Here is an 18,094-nt window from a genome sequence, read left to right on the forward strand (position 1 = left end):
AACTTTTACATACATGCCACCTTAACTACACATGAAAATGTGTATTTCATCTTTTTAAAGTTAAAGCGGACGTATATTTTATTTGATATGAAAGATTTGGGCGGTATAATGTAAAAAAGTAAACTTTGAGCGTTAGATTTGTAAATACATAAAAATTGGTTGGTATGTATATAAATGCCCCTTAAGAACTTTATAAAAATATCAATAGAAAATAAATAATAATAATAATAATAATAATAATAATAATAATAATAATCCTACATGTTGATCTAATATAGATTGTAGAATAGCTAGATGAACAACATCAAAATATCTAGGAACTTATAAAAGGGTCGGTTTGGGGCTGCTGTGAGGTGGCAGTGTGACACTGTGCCGTAGTTTGTTTGTTTAGGTAAACTGCGTTTTAGCAGTTTTTCCAAAAAGAAGTTGTTGATTTCTGCATTTTCCCACTATTCCTGGCTAGTTGTGGTGACAACTTTCTAGCTACAGTCTGACTTAAAAAAAAATTATAACAGTCATTGTAGCTTTTTGAGTATCAAATTATTATTTAACAACTTCAAAGCTGTTTTTTATTAAACTGTAGCTGCCCCTAAACAGACCTAAAATAAAAGAAGTGATTAAATTTTACTTCATTAGATACTAAAATCACACAAGTCTTTGTAATAAAAAAAAGGGTTTGATGGCTATCTTTCTTGGATGGAGACTTTAAGATTTCATGATAGCGTTAGCTCTTAGTCAAAGCTTTAATAGAAAATGTGTACTAAGGCCCAATGATTTTAGATTAATCTTTATAAATAATTAGATGATATTTCCTACATTTTTTCTAACTTCTAAGGACAAAATTCAACCAAACTACAAAATTTAAGGATCCAAATGAATAGGATTCATAAATTAATATTGCCAATGTCAACATTAATAGTACCTCATCATAAAATGTTACGAAGACCCGCTAATAATTTTATGATAATGTGTTGTTAGACTTATTTTTTATAGATCAAACCAGTGTATCTTTATTGAGTGGTATAAAATTGTGGTTACTTGAAAGTTTGTGGAGTCCAATACACTTTTATAAGAAATGGCAATGCCTATCAATTCTTAAATTACTAATTTCTTACAACATAACTAAGGCCTATATGAAGAACTCAATTAGTTAATCAATAGTTTGATTAATATGATATTTTAAAAGAATTTTTACTATGAAAATAAATGCTTTGATGTAGTGGGATATGATTAATTTAGCCTTTTATGATAATTTTTCTTTCACTCGTTCTTTTTTGTTTAAATACTTTTGATATGCTGCTCATGCGCAGCTTTTAAAAATTGATAAATCAATACAATTTACTAATAAAAAACCCTACTTTCATGTGCTTGAAGTATCTCGATGAGATATATATTGCATGCATAAGTTTTATTGAAATCATCAATCAAAATCCTTTCTTGTACATCTGATTAACAAAATCAATGGCTATCTTTTGTTCATGAGATAAAAAATGATGAGATGAAATCATATTTATTTTATATATGTTTAGTATTATTACACAGATTCAAGATTTCTCCATTTAGAGGGGCAGAAAGTGATAACATACACTTTTGAAGAACAACTCATAAGTGGTGTTGGCGTATCGTAAGCATAACTGAAATAAGAAGGACATGCATCCTTGAACAACTTAGAGTACATACTAGGCTTGCATTTTTCAGGGCTTTGATATGAACCTCTACAACAAAAAATGTCTTGATTGAAAGCCAAGCATGCACTCTTGCATGCAATGACATCTCTTTTTTGATCTAAAATTTGAAGCTCTTCAGGGCACACATCATTAACACTTCTTTTGCAACCTTGTATTAAGCAATTAGGGTTTGTTGGCCTTGCAGATACTGACACAGGCAAGTTGTAGCCATCAACAAGACTCACATCATAAAAGCTAGGTTTGGAAGTTTCTTCTTGAATCGAAACCTACACAAGCCAAACACATATATGAGAAAAGAGACTTCATCATTATCGGTCTTATCTCTATTGTTTGAGAGTAGCTTTATGACTCGTTATGTTTCACTTATTTACAAAACCAACATCGACAAACCTACCCATAAATTTGAAAGGTTAAGATTTTAATTAGGTAATAATCAAATATTGAATTTTCATTACAATTCATGAATTAAATTTTCTAGGCCTTGCTAATACCTATAAATGAGATGTCATCATTATAGTCAAATACTTCATATTCAGAATGAACTTTATCAATCATTATTAATCCCAAATCTTAATATAAGAGATTGAGATTGATGTTGGTTAACAAATGCAAAAAAGTTTATGTTAACATTCATAAAATGAATTAATATTTAACTTTTTAAAAATGGATCATAATAACAAATATTAAAAATAGAAGCATTAACATACATACCACACAATTTTTATATATTGACAATTCTAACACCTAAATTATTATATTCAAATATTTCACACTAAAATATTTGACATAATATAAAAAAATACCACTATCATTAACTTCTTAAAGTGAAATATACTTTTTTCATGCATATGTTTTTAATACCAAGATGTTATAACTGCAAATATCAAACTTTATGTGTCAGATATCTAAATGCATAAAAATTGTGTGGTATGCATATAAATTTTCCTAAAAAATATTGTTTGGTTCAATGGTAAAGTAGTTATAAGATTTTTTTATGTGTGTGCAGAAGAGTAATTATAATTTATAGAATAACACAAAAGACATAAAATTACTATAATTATACCAAGGGAAGCCTAAATAGAAGAATATATTACTTAATTATTTAAAAAACAAACTAATTACCTCTACAAGTGTGGCGGGAGGTAAGCCTATTGTTCCATTGCAAAATAACAAACCTTGACAATCACCAGTTTGACAAGAAGGGTTTAAATTTGATGAGAAGTCACAATCAGTTCTTGCCCAAAAGCGCCCATTCCATTGGGGAGGAGCTTGGATCCTCTTAGTCTTTCCCGAAGATAGCAAAAATCCACCATTAGCAAGAACAGGATGGCCAACATTTGGAGCAATTGCTGGCCATATCTCAAATGGGCAATCATTTCTAATATAAAATGATACATTTTGTCCCTTGACAAGATAACCTATGATGACATGACATAAAAAATGCACCTAATGAGAATAATATGAGTAAATATGTTAAATAGTTATATAGTGCAATTTGATTAATTTATAAGGGTTGTGTGAGTTGGTGAGACAATCAAGGTGAAAAGTTAATGTATGCCTCAAATGTCAAATGCCTTTTTCTAAAGATAAAAGTCTGTAAAAAATATGTTATTAATTGAAAATGTAGCATATAGTTATTTATAAATAAGTAGAGCATAAGATCAACCATAGAAAAAGAAAGCACAAATTTAAATGCATATTTAATTTCATGTAAAGCGCATAATAATATTCAACATAAAACAATACAAAAAATAGACTAAAACATATGGCCTCCATCCTCAATACACAAAGCATATCATTGAAGAAAAGCTACATACTAATTGCATATACCAACAATCTTAAATAACAAATAATTTTGCAAAAATAATTCAAAATTTTCAAATTAGATATAATAAATTAGAAAAAAAATATATACAATGCAAATGCCCATTAACTAAGGAACCTAAAAGATATTGATCATTAGTTGTCTTCAAGTTTCATGCTATTGTTTGATATTAGAAAATACATATTATAGGATAATGAATATAAAGTTGAATTTATCATTTGATTGAATGAAGCGAAATACTAATGTTGACTAAGCCTTACAAATCTCTTTAAAAAGCTCCCCGCTTTAATCACATCATCTTCACATATAAAATCAATGAAAACAAAGCCAATTTTTTTTTTTTAAAAAATATGTTTTTTATTTGCATGCATGATTTTATCATACTTAAAGACTTACTCTATAATAGAATATGGTATTTTTCATGGCTCGTAACCTCCATATCATTAGAATCAATTTATCCACTCATGGACCTACCCTCTAATTCTACACCATACAAAACAACCCCCAAATTTCTTGCTTATAACATAATGAAATACACCTTGCCACTAACTAAGGCAATTGACATGAATGACATCATAAGTTGTATTGTAGAAAAACATAGACAAAATGAAGAGAGGAAGAGAGAGAGACCGAGTAAAAGGGAGAGCATGAAAAAATGGAGGCCAATAGAGGAGGATGAGCCCATCCTTGGTTGTGTTTTAATAGTGGGGTGAAGAAGGATGGGAAGGCAAAGGCCTTAGCTTTTATATAATAGCTAGAATGCCATTATTTGCTCTTGTTGCCAAAGCTATTTGAGTAGAAAGCTTGCTTGCATGCTAATATAAGCCACTCATTCTTGCATTATACTTCAAGTGATTATGATATTATTGTTTTGATTCTTTGCTTGCAGAGATAGATAAAAGTGGAAGGTAATATTTATTACTTTTTATATAAAAAAATACAAGAAAAATATTATTTCTTTTATTGTTTTTATGCAAATATATTGATTTGATAAATAAAACAAAAAATATTTAATCGCAATCAACTATTTTAATTTTATAAATGATTATTTTTATACATACCACACAAATCATCTGCATTTACATATCTAACACTTAGGACCCATTCGGGGCAGCTTAAAAGTGCAGGGGCGTTTTTGAAAACGCCGCGGTACCGTTTGGATCGCGCGTTTTACCTATTTATCCGAAAACACGGTTCTATTTTTACACTAAACACAGGCCGTGGGTTGAACCCCGCGATCGACCCGCGGGCTGCATTTCAGGATAAAATTAGCATGCATAACACCCAAATAAAATCTTTAATATTACATAAAAAATACAGCCATTGCTAACTTTTGTAAGAATCACACATATTTTCATACATTTATTTATGTATTTATGACAGCAAATTTAAATGTAAATATCAAATTTTTTGGTGTTATAAATGTAAATTTGTAGAGTACTAATTGAAAATTATAATTTAAATTTTCGTTGCGTAGTCTTCAATTAAGCAAGAAATAAATGGTATTTAAATGCAATACATTCAAAATATTGTTATTTACAAAACTGCCATCCTCTTATGTCCATTTTAATTTTATTCTTTCATTTATATAACAAATACATTATTTTTCAAATTTCAAGACAAATTCTCTACTAATTGCAAGGCATGGTATGACAATTTGCAGTGCAAATAACATAATTTAAACTTCTGGCCTCTATCAGTGCTTTAAAGGAGCTATGTTGGAACTAAGGCCAAAAATGAGGGCTTGGCTCATGGTCGGCTAGTTCAAAATTGTTCGTGTTTGAAATCAACTGATGAACAATGTTTTTTGTGTTCGGCTCAATTTAAATATTTATGTTCATGTTCGGCTTGAAATTGACTCGTTAAATCAAATTGAAAAAAAAAAAAAAAATGTAGTGTGTTAAATTCAAACCTGAATCAAATATATATAAAAAAATACACATAACCACATTACCACACGAGCTGTTACTAATTAAACTTAGATACACACACACACACACACACACAAAGATATATATATTTTTTATTTCGAGCTAAAAACGAGCCTGACACGAGCGAACAAAGAGTTATTCATGTTCGGCTCTTTCATAATTCGAGATTTAAGAACTTGTTCGTGTTCGACTCGTTTACTTAATGGACGAGCCGAACACAAGCAACTTAATGAGCTGAAGACGAGCTGTTCATGAACAACAAGATTTTTTGACAGCCCTAATTGGAACTTGATCTGCACGGGAAATTTACATAAATTCAAACAATTCTTATATTTTGGCATGTTTATTTTACATTTATAACACTTTGGTGTTAAGAAACTAGCCATGAAAAAGGTGTACTTCACATCTAAAAGGCAAGAATAGTGAATTTTTTTGGTGATATTACAGATTTGAGTGTTATTTATGTAAACATGAAAGCTTAGGTGTTCGATGTGCAAATACATAAGAATGTTGTGGTTTGTATGCTCATGTATTAGAAAAGCTTTATAATAAGAGGGAATTCGGCAAGCAATCACATCCATTTATCAATTCATATGCACATCTGGTAACGGCATTCAGTGTTTGAATGAACAAATTCAACAGCACAATATGAAAAATGCAATTTCAAGTAAGAAAACGTACAGTCAGCTACAAATTCCATTCAATATTTCAATGACAAAATTCACCAAAACATATAATAGAAAAGCTCCTTTGGAGGGCTTCTTATACAATCCGATGCAAAAATTGACACGATTGACACAGATACTCAGGCAAAATAATTCTTTTGAGAGGTAGACGATCTCTCGAGTTCATCCAATTTGAGAGAGATGAAATTTCTCCCAAACTCTAAACCTAAGACTCTCAATAACAATCTCATGCATAACCATAGTCCAAAACATAGTAGCCCTATTTATACTAAACAATAATAAATGACAAAAGGACTAAATTGCCCTTAGGCGCATAAAAGACAAAATTACTCTTAGGCTGAGCACCGACATAGCAAAACTTTCCTCCCAAAAAAGCACCGTGTCCTCAAAATGGATAAAAGGAAATTATTGTTGGATCAAGCTCCCCTGCCTCCTCGTCATATACTGTGAGAACCTGTAATGTCCGATCCTCGTAATAGTGCACTGAGACAAACTTTTCATCATGCAAAAAGCATAACTCTTTTGCCCGTTTCTCCCGAATCCCTATTTTTGTAAGGCACTTGAAGTTGACCCTTGGACGGTCCTCCATATTCTTCTCCTTCCGCGCCTCCCTTTGACATGATGTTGAATGGGTCATCGATGTCATGATCATCGAGGTACTCTTGTGTAATTTTCCCATGGTGCTGCTTCTGTCGGTCATCTCCATCTTGTACTTGTCCTCCACCATTTGGGTTAGCTTCATCGTCTCCCTCAATCCCCACAGTCTCAACAGTTGGAGTGTTGCGTGTGTATGTCAGGCTTTAGACCCTTCACGAAATTTCTCTCCTATAATGCTTCAGAAATCCCCCTTAGCCAACCCGACAGTAGCTCGAATATCTTTCTATACTCCATGACAGTCCCTTCCCGAGTCAATGTAAGGAATTTCTTGTGTAAGTCCCCTTCCCAATTGGCTCAGAAACATTCGAATAAGCAATCCTTAAAGTCTTCCCACAAGAGGATTAGGTATCCAACCTCCCTCGGCCGAAACCATGCTAGAGCTTTCCCCTTAGAACATAACACTGTTGTCATTAGTTTATAATCCCCATTTAGCTCATTCACCACAAAACATCGTTCCACCCGGTACACCCATCAATGTGTGTCTTCTCCTCGAAGATCGACATCTTCAACTTCCTAACACTAGCATCTCTACCCCAAATTCCTCTCCCTCCACTTCTTTCCCCCATGTACGAGGGTCATTCAATTACAGTCGTACTCCATCCCGGCTTCTCTCTTTTCTTCTTCGTGCCTCTCCATGCCCCTTGCATAGTCCCTTATCCATGTTTAGGCCCAACCGGCTCGCTTGGCTATTTATAATCCACCCCCTCATCGAAGCCCTGTGAGGAGATTCTTGATGGCGGATGCTTTCCTCATCGTGTTCCTCTCGTACGATCTCCTTTTCTTTTGATTTAGCCAATGAATCTCCAGTCAACACTTGGTTAGGGTTTGCAGATAAAACTGCTGGCGGGCTCTTGGATCACATCTCGATAAGTCTCCTCATCATCTCCTCCAAACGCTCAAATCAGTTTTCCATGGATGACAAATTTTTATTGATGGTCGAGAACTTCTCCTTTATTTCATATTTAAGTTGGTTCATTTCTTCCTCCCATTTCTTCTCCAAATTATCTATTTTCTTGGCCACCATTATTCCCAAAAGTCTTAGATCACAAAAGACAGAACTTTGTACCTCACAACCATAAGCTCTCTAGCTAGCTTGAATCTCAATAGGAGTGCCACAATTCAGTCGTAGGTTTCCCATATTACGAGAGGTTTGGACACTAGGGCACAGGCACACATGATCCCCAATTTGATTGCTAACTTCTCGGATCATGATTAGGACGCGCCTGATCCCACCACCTGAGGCAGCAATGCTGCCCTGATGTAGGTTGTGATCCCGTCAGAGCTCTGATCGCGATGTACGCAAAGATGGCTCGGGAGGAGGCAAAAAATGGAGTTTTTGTCTCGGTAAGCCGCAATCCTTGGCATCGGGGCCTTCCCAGCGAGCTCTGATTGCGACTATATGTATGCGTAGTCCCTTTTCATGCGGCCAATCAAGCCACTTGGCCGCACACACCATTACAACATCTTTATGGGCTCCTCTATTAAGCTTACTGTTATCAAAGGTTGGTTGAGCACTTGCCTAGGCAATCAAGAAGAATGAGTTTAGGCGTAGCTAAGTCAACACTTCCCAAGTGAGCACTGGCATTAAGTCGCATCTAAGTGAGAACCTTGTTATAAGGTGTTAAGCACCACCATAGCACACACCTTTGTAATGTTAAATTTTTAGTGTGTAGGTTGGCGCCTAGCACCTCATGCATTAAGCAAACATATCAATAGTTAAGATTTGGATCAACCACCATTGTTGCTTTAGTTAATGGATTTGCATAAGGAGTTGATTGCTGTCACAGTTCTAGTTCAGCTTTATGACAAAGTTTGATAACATGCTAGGTGCAAAAACTTTTATTGTCGTTGCTGACACCCATCGAGCTTAATGGACTCGTCATCAAATTAAAATCATTGATATGCAAAGTCGGGAAAGCACCTTCTGTCATCCTAGGATTAAAAAACTTTCACATTAGATATACATTACTTAACAGTAGAGATTTCTCATAAATTTCTAATAGAGTCTTCATAATGCAAGTTATAGCCTTCTAATAAATTATATTGAAGGTAACATTCTTCATTAGTGAAAATCGTGTAATTCCTATTGTCGTGAGCTCAATGATCACAATCTTCTTGGCTCATCGAAGTTGGACTTAAATCCAAGAAAAATAGATATAACATTCTCAGTTATAAGTAGTACTTGGTCTTCATTTTCTAATACTCCAAGTCTTTGTCATCAAACTTATTGATCTTCACTTTCCCAAAATTTACATGTCATTGCACATATTCCATAAAACCTCAAAGGTCCAACTCAAATTCCAAATGCTATAGTAAAATGTACACTCGTGAGTCATAACATAATGAGATAAAAAGAAATAAATAAAGCTTATGAAAGAAAAGCACACAAGAATTTACATAGTTAGATGGGATGCACCATTATACACAATTGCAAGCGGAAAGTTTCATTATGTGCTATGTTACAAATCAATTCTGATTGAGATGCCACATGTACACATTTTGCTTGCTTACATGAGCATATACACCTCCTTTAACCTAGGATAACAGATACAAATAACACCAGCATGGATTTACTAATAGATTAGTGGCAGTTGGAGGTCTTAAAAACACATGTAGATATTATGATTGCTTGATACAGCAACAAATTCGACCGAAAATCTGATCAAGATGGTGACATGTGAATGAATGAAAAAAAATCCCTGACATAGACAGATATATGATGAAACTAATTTGCAAAAACTTAGAGAATTTCAAATTTTCTTTTAGAAGGAAATGTTGGAAGGATAAGTACCAAACCTAACTAGTAAAGCATTACTTTACAATAACAAGGCTAGCAGTAAATTGGGCAATTTACATGCATATCACACAATTCTTATGTATTTACATATCTCTAACACCTATCTTTCATATTTACATACATAACACTGAAGTCTTTAATATCACATCAAAAACTTCATTATTACTTACCTTTTAAAAGTGAAATACACCTTTTCATGCACAGATTTAAGACGCCTAAGTATTATAAATGTAAATACAAATTTAAGGTGTTTGATATATAAATACAAAAGAGGTGTGTAGTATGTATGCAAATTTCCCAAATAAATATAAGTTAAAACAAGTGCCTTTAATGATTTCCTTTTATTTATATATTAATGTATTTATGAATTTGTGTAAAGTTATCATGTATTCATAAAATAATGCTGATTTATGAGGGCTTTCTTGCAAATCATGAATCCTTTATTGCTGATTGCGTATCTTGAATTCTTGATAATAGATGCAATGGGAGAAAATATGGAATTGCCGCAGCCAATAACAAACACAGCAGAGCCGCAATACCAACCCACCAAGCTCTATGTGGGATTCCAATAAATAGCTCCTCACAAACTGGAAAATTTTGAAAATTACAAGTATCAAGTGCATGAATTATAAAATGGCATACAAATAAAATATGAAAAAAATTTCATGGCAGCAGAAAAAAAAACATCAAAAAGGTAACAATTAGGTGGTGGTAGAAATTTGCTAATAACAAATATTACGGGCGTTATTTATTGAGTACTTCTCTAAGAAATTGAAAATAGTAGTAACCATGAAGATAATGAAGGAGTCCACTAAATTAGTTGGGGAGGTTTTTTTTTTTTTTTGAGAGTTGGCAAATTGAAAATCCAATGTAATTTAGCATGGTGTAGTTTGGAAGTTGGCAAGTTGAAATTCCAATATCAATATAGCATGGTGTGAATCTTAGAGTTATATATTGTAAATTGATTGAGTTGATATTTGTCAATGGTATCAAATGAAATGAAAAAAATTAAAAATAAAATAAAATTGATTAGGTTTATTCAAAATAAAATTTAGAATAAAGAAAAAAGATTATTTTAATAAATTAATTATAATATATTTTCAACATAATAAAACTTCAAATAAAACATGTTATATAAATAAATTATAATTTCAATTGATATATGACTTATAAACTTTATCAGGCTTCTTAGCAACTTAATGGTTGTCAATAAACACAAATAAGTCATCGCTAATTAATGACTAGTCATTAAACATTTTGAGGGTCATTGTAAAGCCCCCATCTAGCAAGTTTAACTAGCATTTGGAGATCTTTTGGTGAGCATCGGAAACTGGTTTTGAGAAATTTTTAAATTAATTTAAATGCTATCTAAAGGTTATTTTAATATTTATTCGCAGCCGGTCAAATGAAAAGAAAAAGCTAATAAATTTGTGAATTTTTCATTGTAAAATTTTTGCGAAGTGTTCATCCAAACATTCCAAACTTCAGAAGCTTCACCTTGGTAATATCTCTCTTTTTTAACCCTAGGCTTTTCTAATTGATTTTTAAAGTATATAATCAATCTAATGCAAAGTAAAAAAAATGATCCCTTATTCATTATCAAAGTTCAAGAGAACTTGGGCTTTCATATTCAAACCTCATATTTAATTTTTGGATAGAATTATTCAGGTTGTAAAGATTTATCTACCTACTTGCTAAGTGAATGAGCTTGAACTTGCAGTAGTAAACCAGTTAGTGGAGTCATAATTCCTGAAGAGAATCGGCATGGATGTATTTAAATTAAATGTAAAACAAAATAAAAATTTATTACATCATATCCTTGTAGCTTATATTTTTTTACTTGCATATTAAACTAAATTGCTTAGCTTGAAAGTTTATTTGGTGATTAATGTCATGTTTTACGCATTCGTGTATGGTAGATTAATTTACTTGTGCTTAAAATTGAATATCATAACTTACAAGATCTCATATTGAATAAAGATATGCCCTTGTAACTTTGGTGTTTCACAAGTTTATGAGATCATAGTTTATGTGGTGTTTTAATCTAGTTGTCTTAAGCATGCACGTTATAACACTTTCACGTCTAGGTTTAAATTATTGTATGTCTACTAGTTTGTTTATGCTTAGTTCTCAAATGATTAAAAAATTTTGAAGCTTGAGAGATCCATTATGTTGTTAGATAAAAGAACATTCATCTAGGTGTGGTTGATTATGTTTATCGCTGAATGTATATAAAATTGATCTATCAATAGGTTATCATAAGGTATTAACACAAAAATTTATAGATCATGTTGACATTATAAAATCTAGGCCAAACTCTTTTGGAAATCATTCACGTAACATATGCACTACTGGCATGATGACATTTACAAAAAATTAACAATCTTTTATGATAATTCTAAGCTTCGTTGATGTGGACATGAGATATGTTGACTTCAAGCTGGAGATAAGGTCATGGTGTATCAAAATCTCCATTTAGAACCTTTAAAAAATTGAATACAAGGTTAAATTTTTGCAACACATTGATACAAATAACTACAAACTGAAAGTTCCAAAAAATTATGGTTTTAATCCAATTTCCTTGCAAGCCAATCATCAAATCATTGAATTAAGCTCTTTTCACCACTTCCTTATGATCTGTATTCAATCCTCTATGAAATACTTCTATGTGGCTTGCTCCTAAAGCTATTTTAGATAATGAGATTATATCTATTGTTGCTGGTTGATTCTATAGATATCATATTCATTCATATTCATTGGGAAGACACACCTGATTGTAATGATTCACGAATAAATTTGCAAGGTCACAAAATTTATATCTGAATTTTGCTTGATGAGTATCAAATACTAAATACATTACAGTCAAATTTGCCTATGCTTAGCATAAGTGATGAATATCTTTGCATTTATTCTCATCTGTGGCATTGCATCAAGCATTTATTCCAGCCCGACTATTTTATTTTTTCTCTTCATTAGTTGTTTTTCTTTTAATTTTTTTTTTTTTGAATTTTTTTTTGAATTTAGTAGAATGTGAGTGATAATAGTAGAAAAATTTTGGTTTTGTATTTCCTAACCTTAAGTAAGTACATATGATAGGCATAATTTCAATATTGATTTAAAGAAAATTAATTTAAATTGTGGATTGCAATAATTTAAAGGCACAAGGGATTTGGCCTTGAATTGATGCAACATTATATGGGTTCAGTTAGTTGCAGCAATTCTATTTGACAGTGATCATTTATCTCGGTTTTTGAGGGTTGGGCAATAGTTTTTGGACTTATTCCACACATTGGTTGGTGGCTTTACATGGTTATGTATTGGCCTCTTTTGGGTGGTGGAGATTTAGAATTATATATAATAAATGTTAGCTGATTATTAGGACTTTAGAAGATACCCTGTAAATCTTGCTAGTTTTAACCGCGATTCCATATTCCTATAAAGCTTGTTTGTTGTGATTGGCTGTGCTTCCCAATTCTCAGTGGCTATGAGTAACTTTTGTGGTTCTTATAAGCGGCCATATGGGATGCAGTTCTTAATGGGTGACATATGGAGACTGGTGGTAGAAAAAATATGTGAGCTGCAGTTGTTTGGCTGACTATGGAATTTAAAATTAAATGTATAATTTTTTTTAATTAACTTAAACTTCAAATTGAAATTGATTCCACACCAATCTTATCCACTTGGTTTGGTTATGAAGAGTTTATAAATAATTGTATTGAGGCATGAACTTTGGTTTTTTTTTTTAATAAAACAATTTATCTTTAAAAGTTTAGTTTGCTGGTTAAAAGTTAAATTTGTGATTCATCCACCTGTGGTATAAGGATTAATATCTACTTTTTGGGAATAAGAAAGTCCTCTTCTTGTAATTGGGTAAGGCTTTTTTTTTATTATATATTTTCATTCATTGTTTTATTTCACTGTTTGATATAGACTTATTTAATGCTTCTAATTTTGCTCAAAAGTGATATGTTGCAAATTAAATTTGTAATACTTAAAATGAATTTGCTTGTCGATTTCATATGTTTTCAATTTTTTGTTGAAATTATCAAATTATTTCAATCATTTCATTATCATGGTGTTCTAATCTAATATTACATATTTAGATTTAAGGAAAATAAATTACTAATCATTAATTGGCTAAGATTTATTTCTCAATTTTTTTTCAAGTATTCATGCTATGCATTATATAGACTGCATTCGAAAACTGTAACCTTGACAGCCCTGCATTAGAAATTCTATAAATCTAGCGTTAAATTTGAATAGAATAGCCACTCCCTGGACCCAAAGCTATTGAAAGCTCTTGCATTGGGTGTATTATTATTTTTTTACAAGTAAAGCCTTTAAACTATAGTATAGTGCTCAAGCAATTTCTTTTGCTTTGAAAGAGGCTTTGCCATGCCAAAAATTATATATTTCGATATTAGTCTTAGTTTGGGTTAGCCCAACCTAATAACTATCATTAATTAGCTAGTCACTTGTATACTGGTCGGTTTTACAATGATAATGATATGTCCCATACTGAATAAGTTAACTCGAATTCTTCTTTCGGAAATGATAAAGCTTAAACCTAAATATATGGAAAAGCAATGATAATTATTTTTCCACGTCATCTGCATTTTAGTAGACTCTCTCTTAATAAGTAGGCAGCAGGAGTGCATACCAACAATATCAATGCAACTATTAATATAAGAACTGATAAGGGAAACATATAGCTATGGCATCTTCCTTTAAAAAAATAGGACTTACTGATATTAAACAAGACAAGTTCTTGTTCCTGCACGTTTGGCTTCGCAACAATACCAGCAGGTTCCACAGTTACCAGAACAAGTGCCGTATTCTCACCGGAATTCTATAGCAAAAGAAAGGCATGAAGAGAATTTAAAATAGTAACTCGGCAATAATAAATATCTAAATTCGGAGGACTAACCAATTTCTTGCTGTCAAACTTGAAAATTATTTTTTCTGTATTTAATAATCTTCTACTTGTTCTCATTTGCAGCTCAGCTAAATTTTTCTTCAAATCAAGGGAAAAACTAGCAGGTATCTGTTATTAAAAATAAAAAATATAAAATAAAACCACTAGAATGATAAAACAATTGTGTCAAATAAACTATTTTGAGATAAAAGCCATACAGAAGCGGGATACGATATCTTGACTTCATACCAAGATGATTCTTTGAGACCATTGAGTTTGTAAAAACGTTGACCCATCTTTAAAGGAAGAGTCTCTCTTTGAAGCTCCTGAGCAACATTCAAGACCTTGATACCAACTCTGAGATTTGCAAGAAAGGAGAATGATGAATGAAATTATTTGAAGGATTCTTAGATAACATATTTCTTGTAGCAAAATACTTACTCTTGTATATGAGTGAAAGATAAGTCCGCATCAGGCAGAGAGAAAGAGATGATTATGAAGATTTGAAGGAATGTAAGCCAACACCATCGCACATAAGCCATTGTGTAGCTGGAGCACTGTTAGTAGATATGCAAGCTACTTTCCTAATTAAAGAAGATGAATCTAGCACATTTTCATCTCAATCAACTGGAAAGTTGTTCACAGCATTAGGTCTTCTTTCTCTACAGACAATGGAGACTTGAGCTAAGAAACTTGAAAACTAAGGATCCACTTTGCACTCAGATGGGCAGAGCAGAATATAGGAGAATTCATGCAAGGTAATCAAGTGTATAAAAACTATGAATTGCCTTAAATAATGACAAGTTTGATGACAATTAGTGTTAGCTAATGAGAAAACATGAAATAATTTGAAAAAGAACCAGCATGGTATGTGTGAAGAAGTATATTATAACTGAACCAGAACAACTATTATTGTTGTTACAGATGCAGAAATATAAACCATTTGAGGTAAACTAATGAAACTTCGTTTCCATCCATCCATCCATTGTGTTGATCTAATAAAACTTGAATTGCACCTACGATCTAAAACTAGCACAGGGAAATGCTACATTAAACAAACTTGTCTCGATAAGTACCATTAAATTTAATTTAGCCTTATATTTAATAAAATTAGCTAGCCCCATGCTGATAATGTTTGGTTCATTTAAATTAGGCCATACCAGAGTTGACCCAGTCTAATTGACAACCCTACTACTTTGTATTGTTTTAATAAAATTTTAAAAAAGGACTGAAAAAAGTTATAGAAATCTTAATCGTGAAAACAACAAAACTAACAACTTCTATTATGAAACTAATAAAACCCACCACTTATCATAAAATAACCACAAATAGTAACTGTCATAACCTTTCAGTCACATAAGACTTCAAACTCAAGAAGTCCGCAACCTGAAGCCATGAAATTTGATCCCATATAAACCACACTAGTTGTAACTGGTATTCCCCTATTTGCCTGTGGATATTAAAGAAATCATAAATCTTCTCCAAATTATAGCAGCCACCATGCCCAACCTCACCATGTATTATTGTTTTGGAACGCTCCCCTAAAGATGAAAAAATGTTCTGCTTTTTTATTCAAATCTAAAAGTGTCCATCTTCACTTAGTATACATAAGGCAATGTAGTCACTATGAATTTTTGTGCCAATGAGATTGAAACAACTATATTTCTTTTGCGCCACATGAATCATTTGCACCCTTTTGTCATTCCGTGTCCTCCACTCCAATTGCTAATTGAAGATGTTGGAAGCATAACAAAGGCTTGATACAAATGGTCAACAAGGGATCCTGAGCTCAGACATTGACAAACCACATAGAGGTTGCTGCAGTTTCATATCCACAAATTTGCATAGAAATTTCAATAAATAGATGAGCATCAATTCATTCTAATCCATTGCTAAATAGCCCTCACCAAATTTCTAAATAGAACTTTCACAGTTATTTGAGGCAGGAGAGGGAGGAAGGGCAAGATTGGCAAGGGATTCTACCTCTTAAGGAGTCTTCCTATGCATCCTAGGAATAAAAAATTCAGAAGCCCTCCTCAGCGAAACAAGAGTAGATTTTCAACCTCTATAAGTCCTATGGACCATAGAAACTCACTTGCAATATACATGTTTCCTCTTTAACGATTCCAATAGTTGAATTTCAATCAACATAAGTTCTTCACTAAATCTAAGTAGTTGACTTCCAGCCACAACTCCTTCACAGCCCCAATCTGCTTCCAACTTTGATGAGTTCTCCTATGCAGGCATAGCATCCAAATTTCAACTTTCAGAAGTAATCTTTGGTAGTCTAAGGAGATAAAATCCAATCTTTAGGAGTTTTCCTCAATTATACCAAAAGTTGACTTCCAACCTTCAAGAGTCCTCTAAATCAAGGAAGTTAAGTTTCAAATTTCAACAAATTCGCCTCCATTGCAATGCTCTCAAAGCAACCATAACCATTCTTATCTCACATATTTTGGTTAACCTTTAATTTTTAAAATTTTTCCCTCTTGCCAATTTAGAATAAAATTGCAAGTTTTAAATATGTTAGCTCCACCAATGTTCTGCTGAATACTTTTTTCTTCTAAAATATGCATAACAGCAAAGCTGCATCTTCTAAGATCAATTTTCTCAACCTGCCAACTAACAGAAAATAAAATAAAGAGACTAACCCATGATTTAAATAAGACAACATAGAGCCAATCCAGTAACCTACCGTGCAGCAGTATCCTCGACATTAGTATTTTTGACAGTAAGAGATTCATTCCAATTTGAATAATTTAGTAGGAGGATTTAACCTAGATCCTGCCAAACAGAAAAAACCCCAAATTTCATCAATCCTACAGAATTTTAAATCCCGTTTCTCTTCCATTTTTATCTTAAATCCCGGACTCCGTAAATCCTACTGTTACTAAATTGGTAGCCGGTTTTAAGCAGGATTTGAGCTGAATCCAGCCAAACGGCAAAAGACGCCTGCGTAAATCCTGAGCTCCTGATAGTCCCAAAATGACGCCGATTCGTGATAAGAATCGGCGGATTTAGTAAACGCGGGATGAGCGAAAAATAAGAATGGCGCGAACAGGCTTACCTTCCTCAATTGTTTTTGGTTGGAGCGGAGTGGATGGATGAGAAAGGTGGGAGTTTTGGTGTTCTCTGTAAGCCGCGATCCTGAGGTTGGCTTCCCAGCTAGCTCTAATGGCGGACTGTATCACGAAGGTTCGTTCACAATTTTAAGCGAAGCCCGGTCTCGAGGTAGGGAGGGCAACCTAATTAATAAATTTTAGTTAATTTTATGTAGTTTTATTAAATAAATTTTAGTTAATTTACCTGATTAATAATTAATAATTGATTTTTTTAACTTTTAAATTATTTAATGAAATTCTATTTAAATCTTAATTTATATAATATTAATCAATTAATTCATTAATGATTAATATTAAATTATTATTGAACAAGTAATTAGTTTATAAAAATTATTAATTATTAATTAATGCAAATATGCACTTTGATGTTTTGGATATAATTTGTATTTTTTGTTATTTAATATTTATTTTTGGATGTTTACTCTGATAAATCCCTTTAAATCCTTCTAATACTATCAAATAATTTCTCAGAA

At 32.3% G+C, this 18,094-nt stretch overlaps 1 protein-coding gene across 2 annotated transcripts; it reads right to left on the reverse strand.

Annotated features, from left to right (window-relative positions):
* Positions 1-1,504: 1,504 nt before the first annotated feature.
* Positions 1,505-17,722, reverse strand: LOC110020853 (thaumatin-like protein). 2 transcript variants are annotated; one of them, XM_020719117.1, is made up of 8 exons: positions 17,567-17,722; positions 17,195-17,283; positions 14,941-15,161; positions 14,718-14,856; positions 14,512-14,628; positions 14,331-14,433; positions 2,811-3,106; positions 1,505-1,954 (listed from the first exon to the last, which is right to left on the reverse strand). In XM_020719117.1, the coding sequence occupies exons 3-8, from the start codon at positions 15,039-15,041 to the stop codon at positions 1,535-1,537; spliced, it is 1,176 nt and encodes a 391-aa protein (XP_020574776.1). In that variant the 5' UTR covers positions 15,042-15,161; positions 17,195-17,283; positions 17,567-17,722; the 3' UTR covers positions 1,505-1,534. The 2 variants fall into 2 exon arrangements, with proteins under 2 accessions (XP_020574776.1, XP_020574775.1); XM_020719116.1 differs by lacking the exon at positions 17,195-17,283.
* Positions 17,723-18,094: the final 372 nt, after the last annotated feature.

The sequence above is a fragment of the Phalaenopsis equestris genome, unplaced genomic scaffold (genome assembly GCF_001263595.1).
Source record: "Phalaenopsis equestris unplaced genomic scaffold, ASM126359v1 Scaffold000107, whole genome shotgun sequence".
Classification (NCBI taxonomy): Eukaryota; Viridiplantae; Streptophyta; class Magnoliopsida; order Asparagales; family Orchidaceae; genus Phalaenopsis; species Phalaenopsis equestris.

Excerpts from the sequence above, each read along its gene's own strand:
- LOC110020853 (XM_020719116.1), bottom strand. The coding sequence starts at position 15,041 with ATGGCTTATGTGCGATGGTGTTGGCTTACATTCCTTCAAATCTTCATA. Across the intron at positions 14,857-14,940 it reads TCTTTCACTCATATACAAGA|AGTTGGTATCAAGGTCTTGA; the intron begins GTAAGTATTTTG and ends TGCAAATCTCAG. Across the intron at positions 3,107-14,330 it reads ACTTGTCTTGTTTAATATCA|GTTATCTTGTCAAGGGACAA; the intron begins GTAAGTCCTATT and ends ATGTCATCATAG.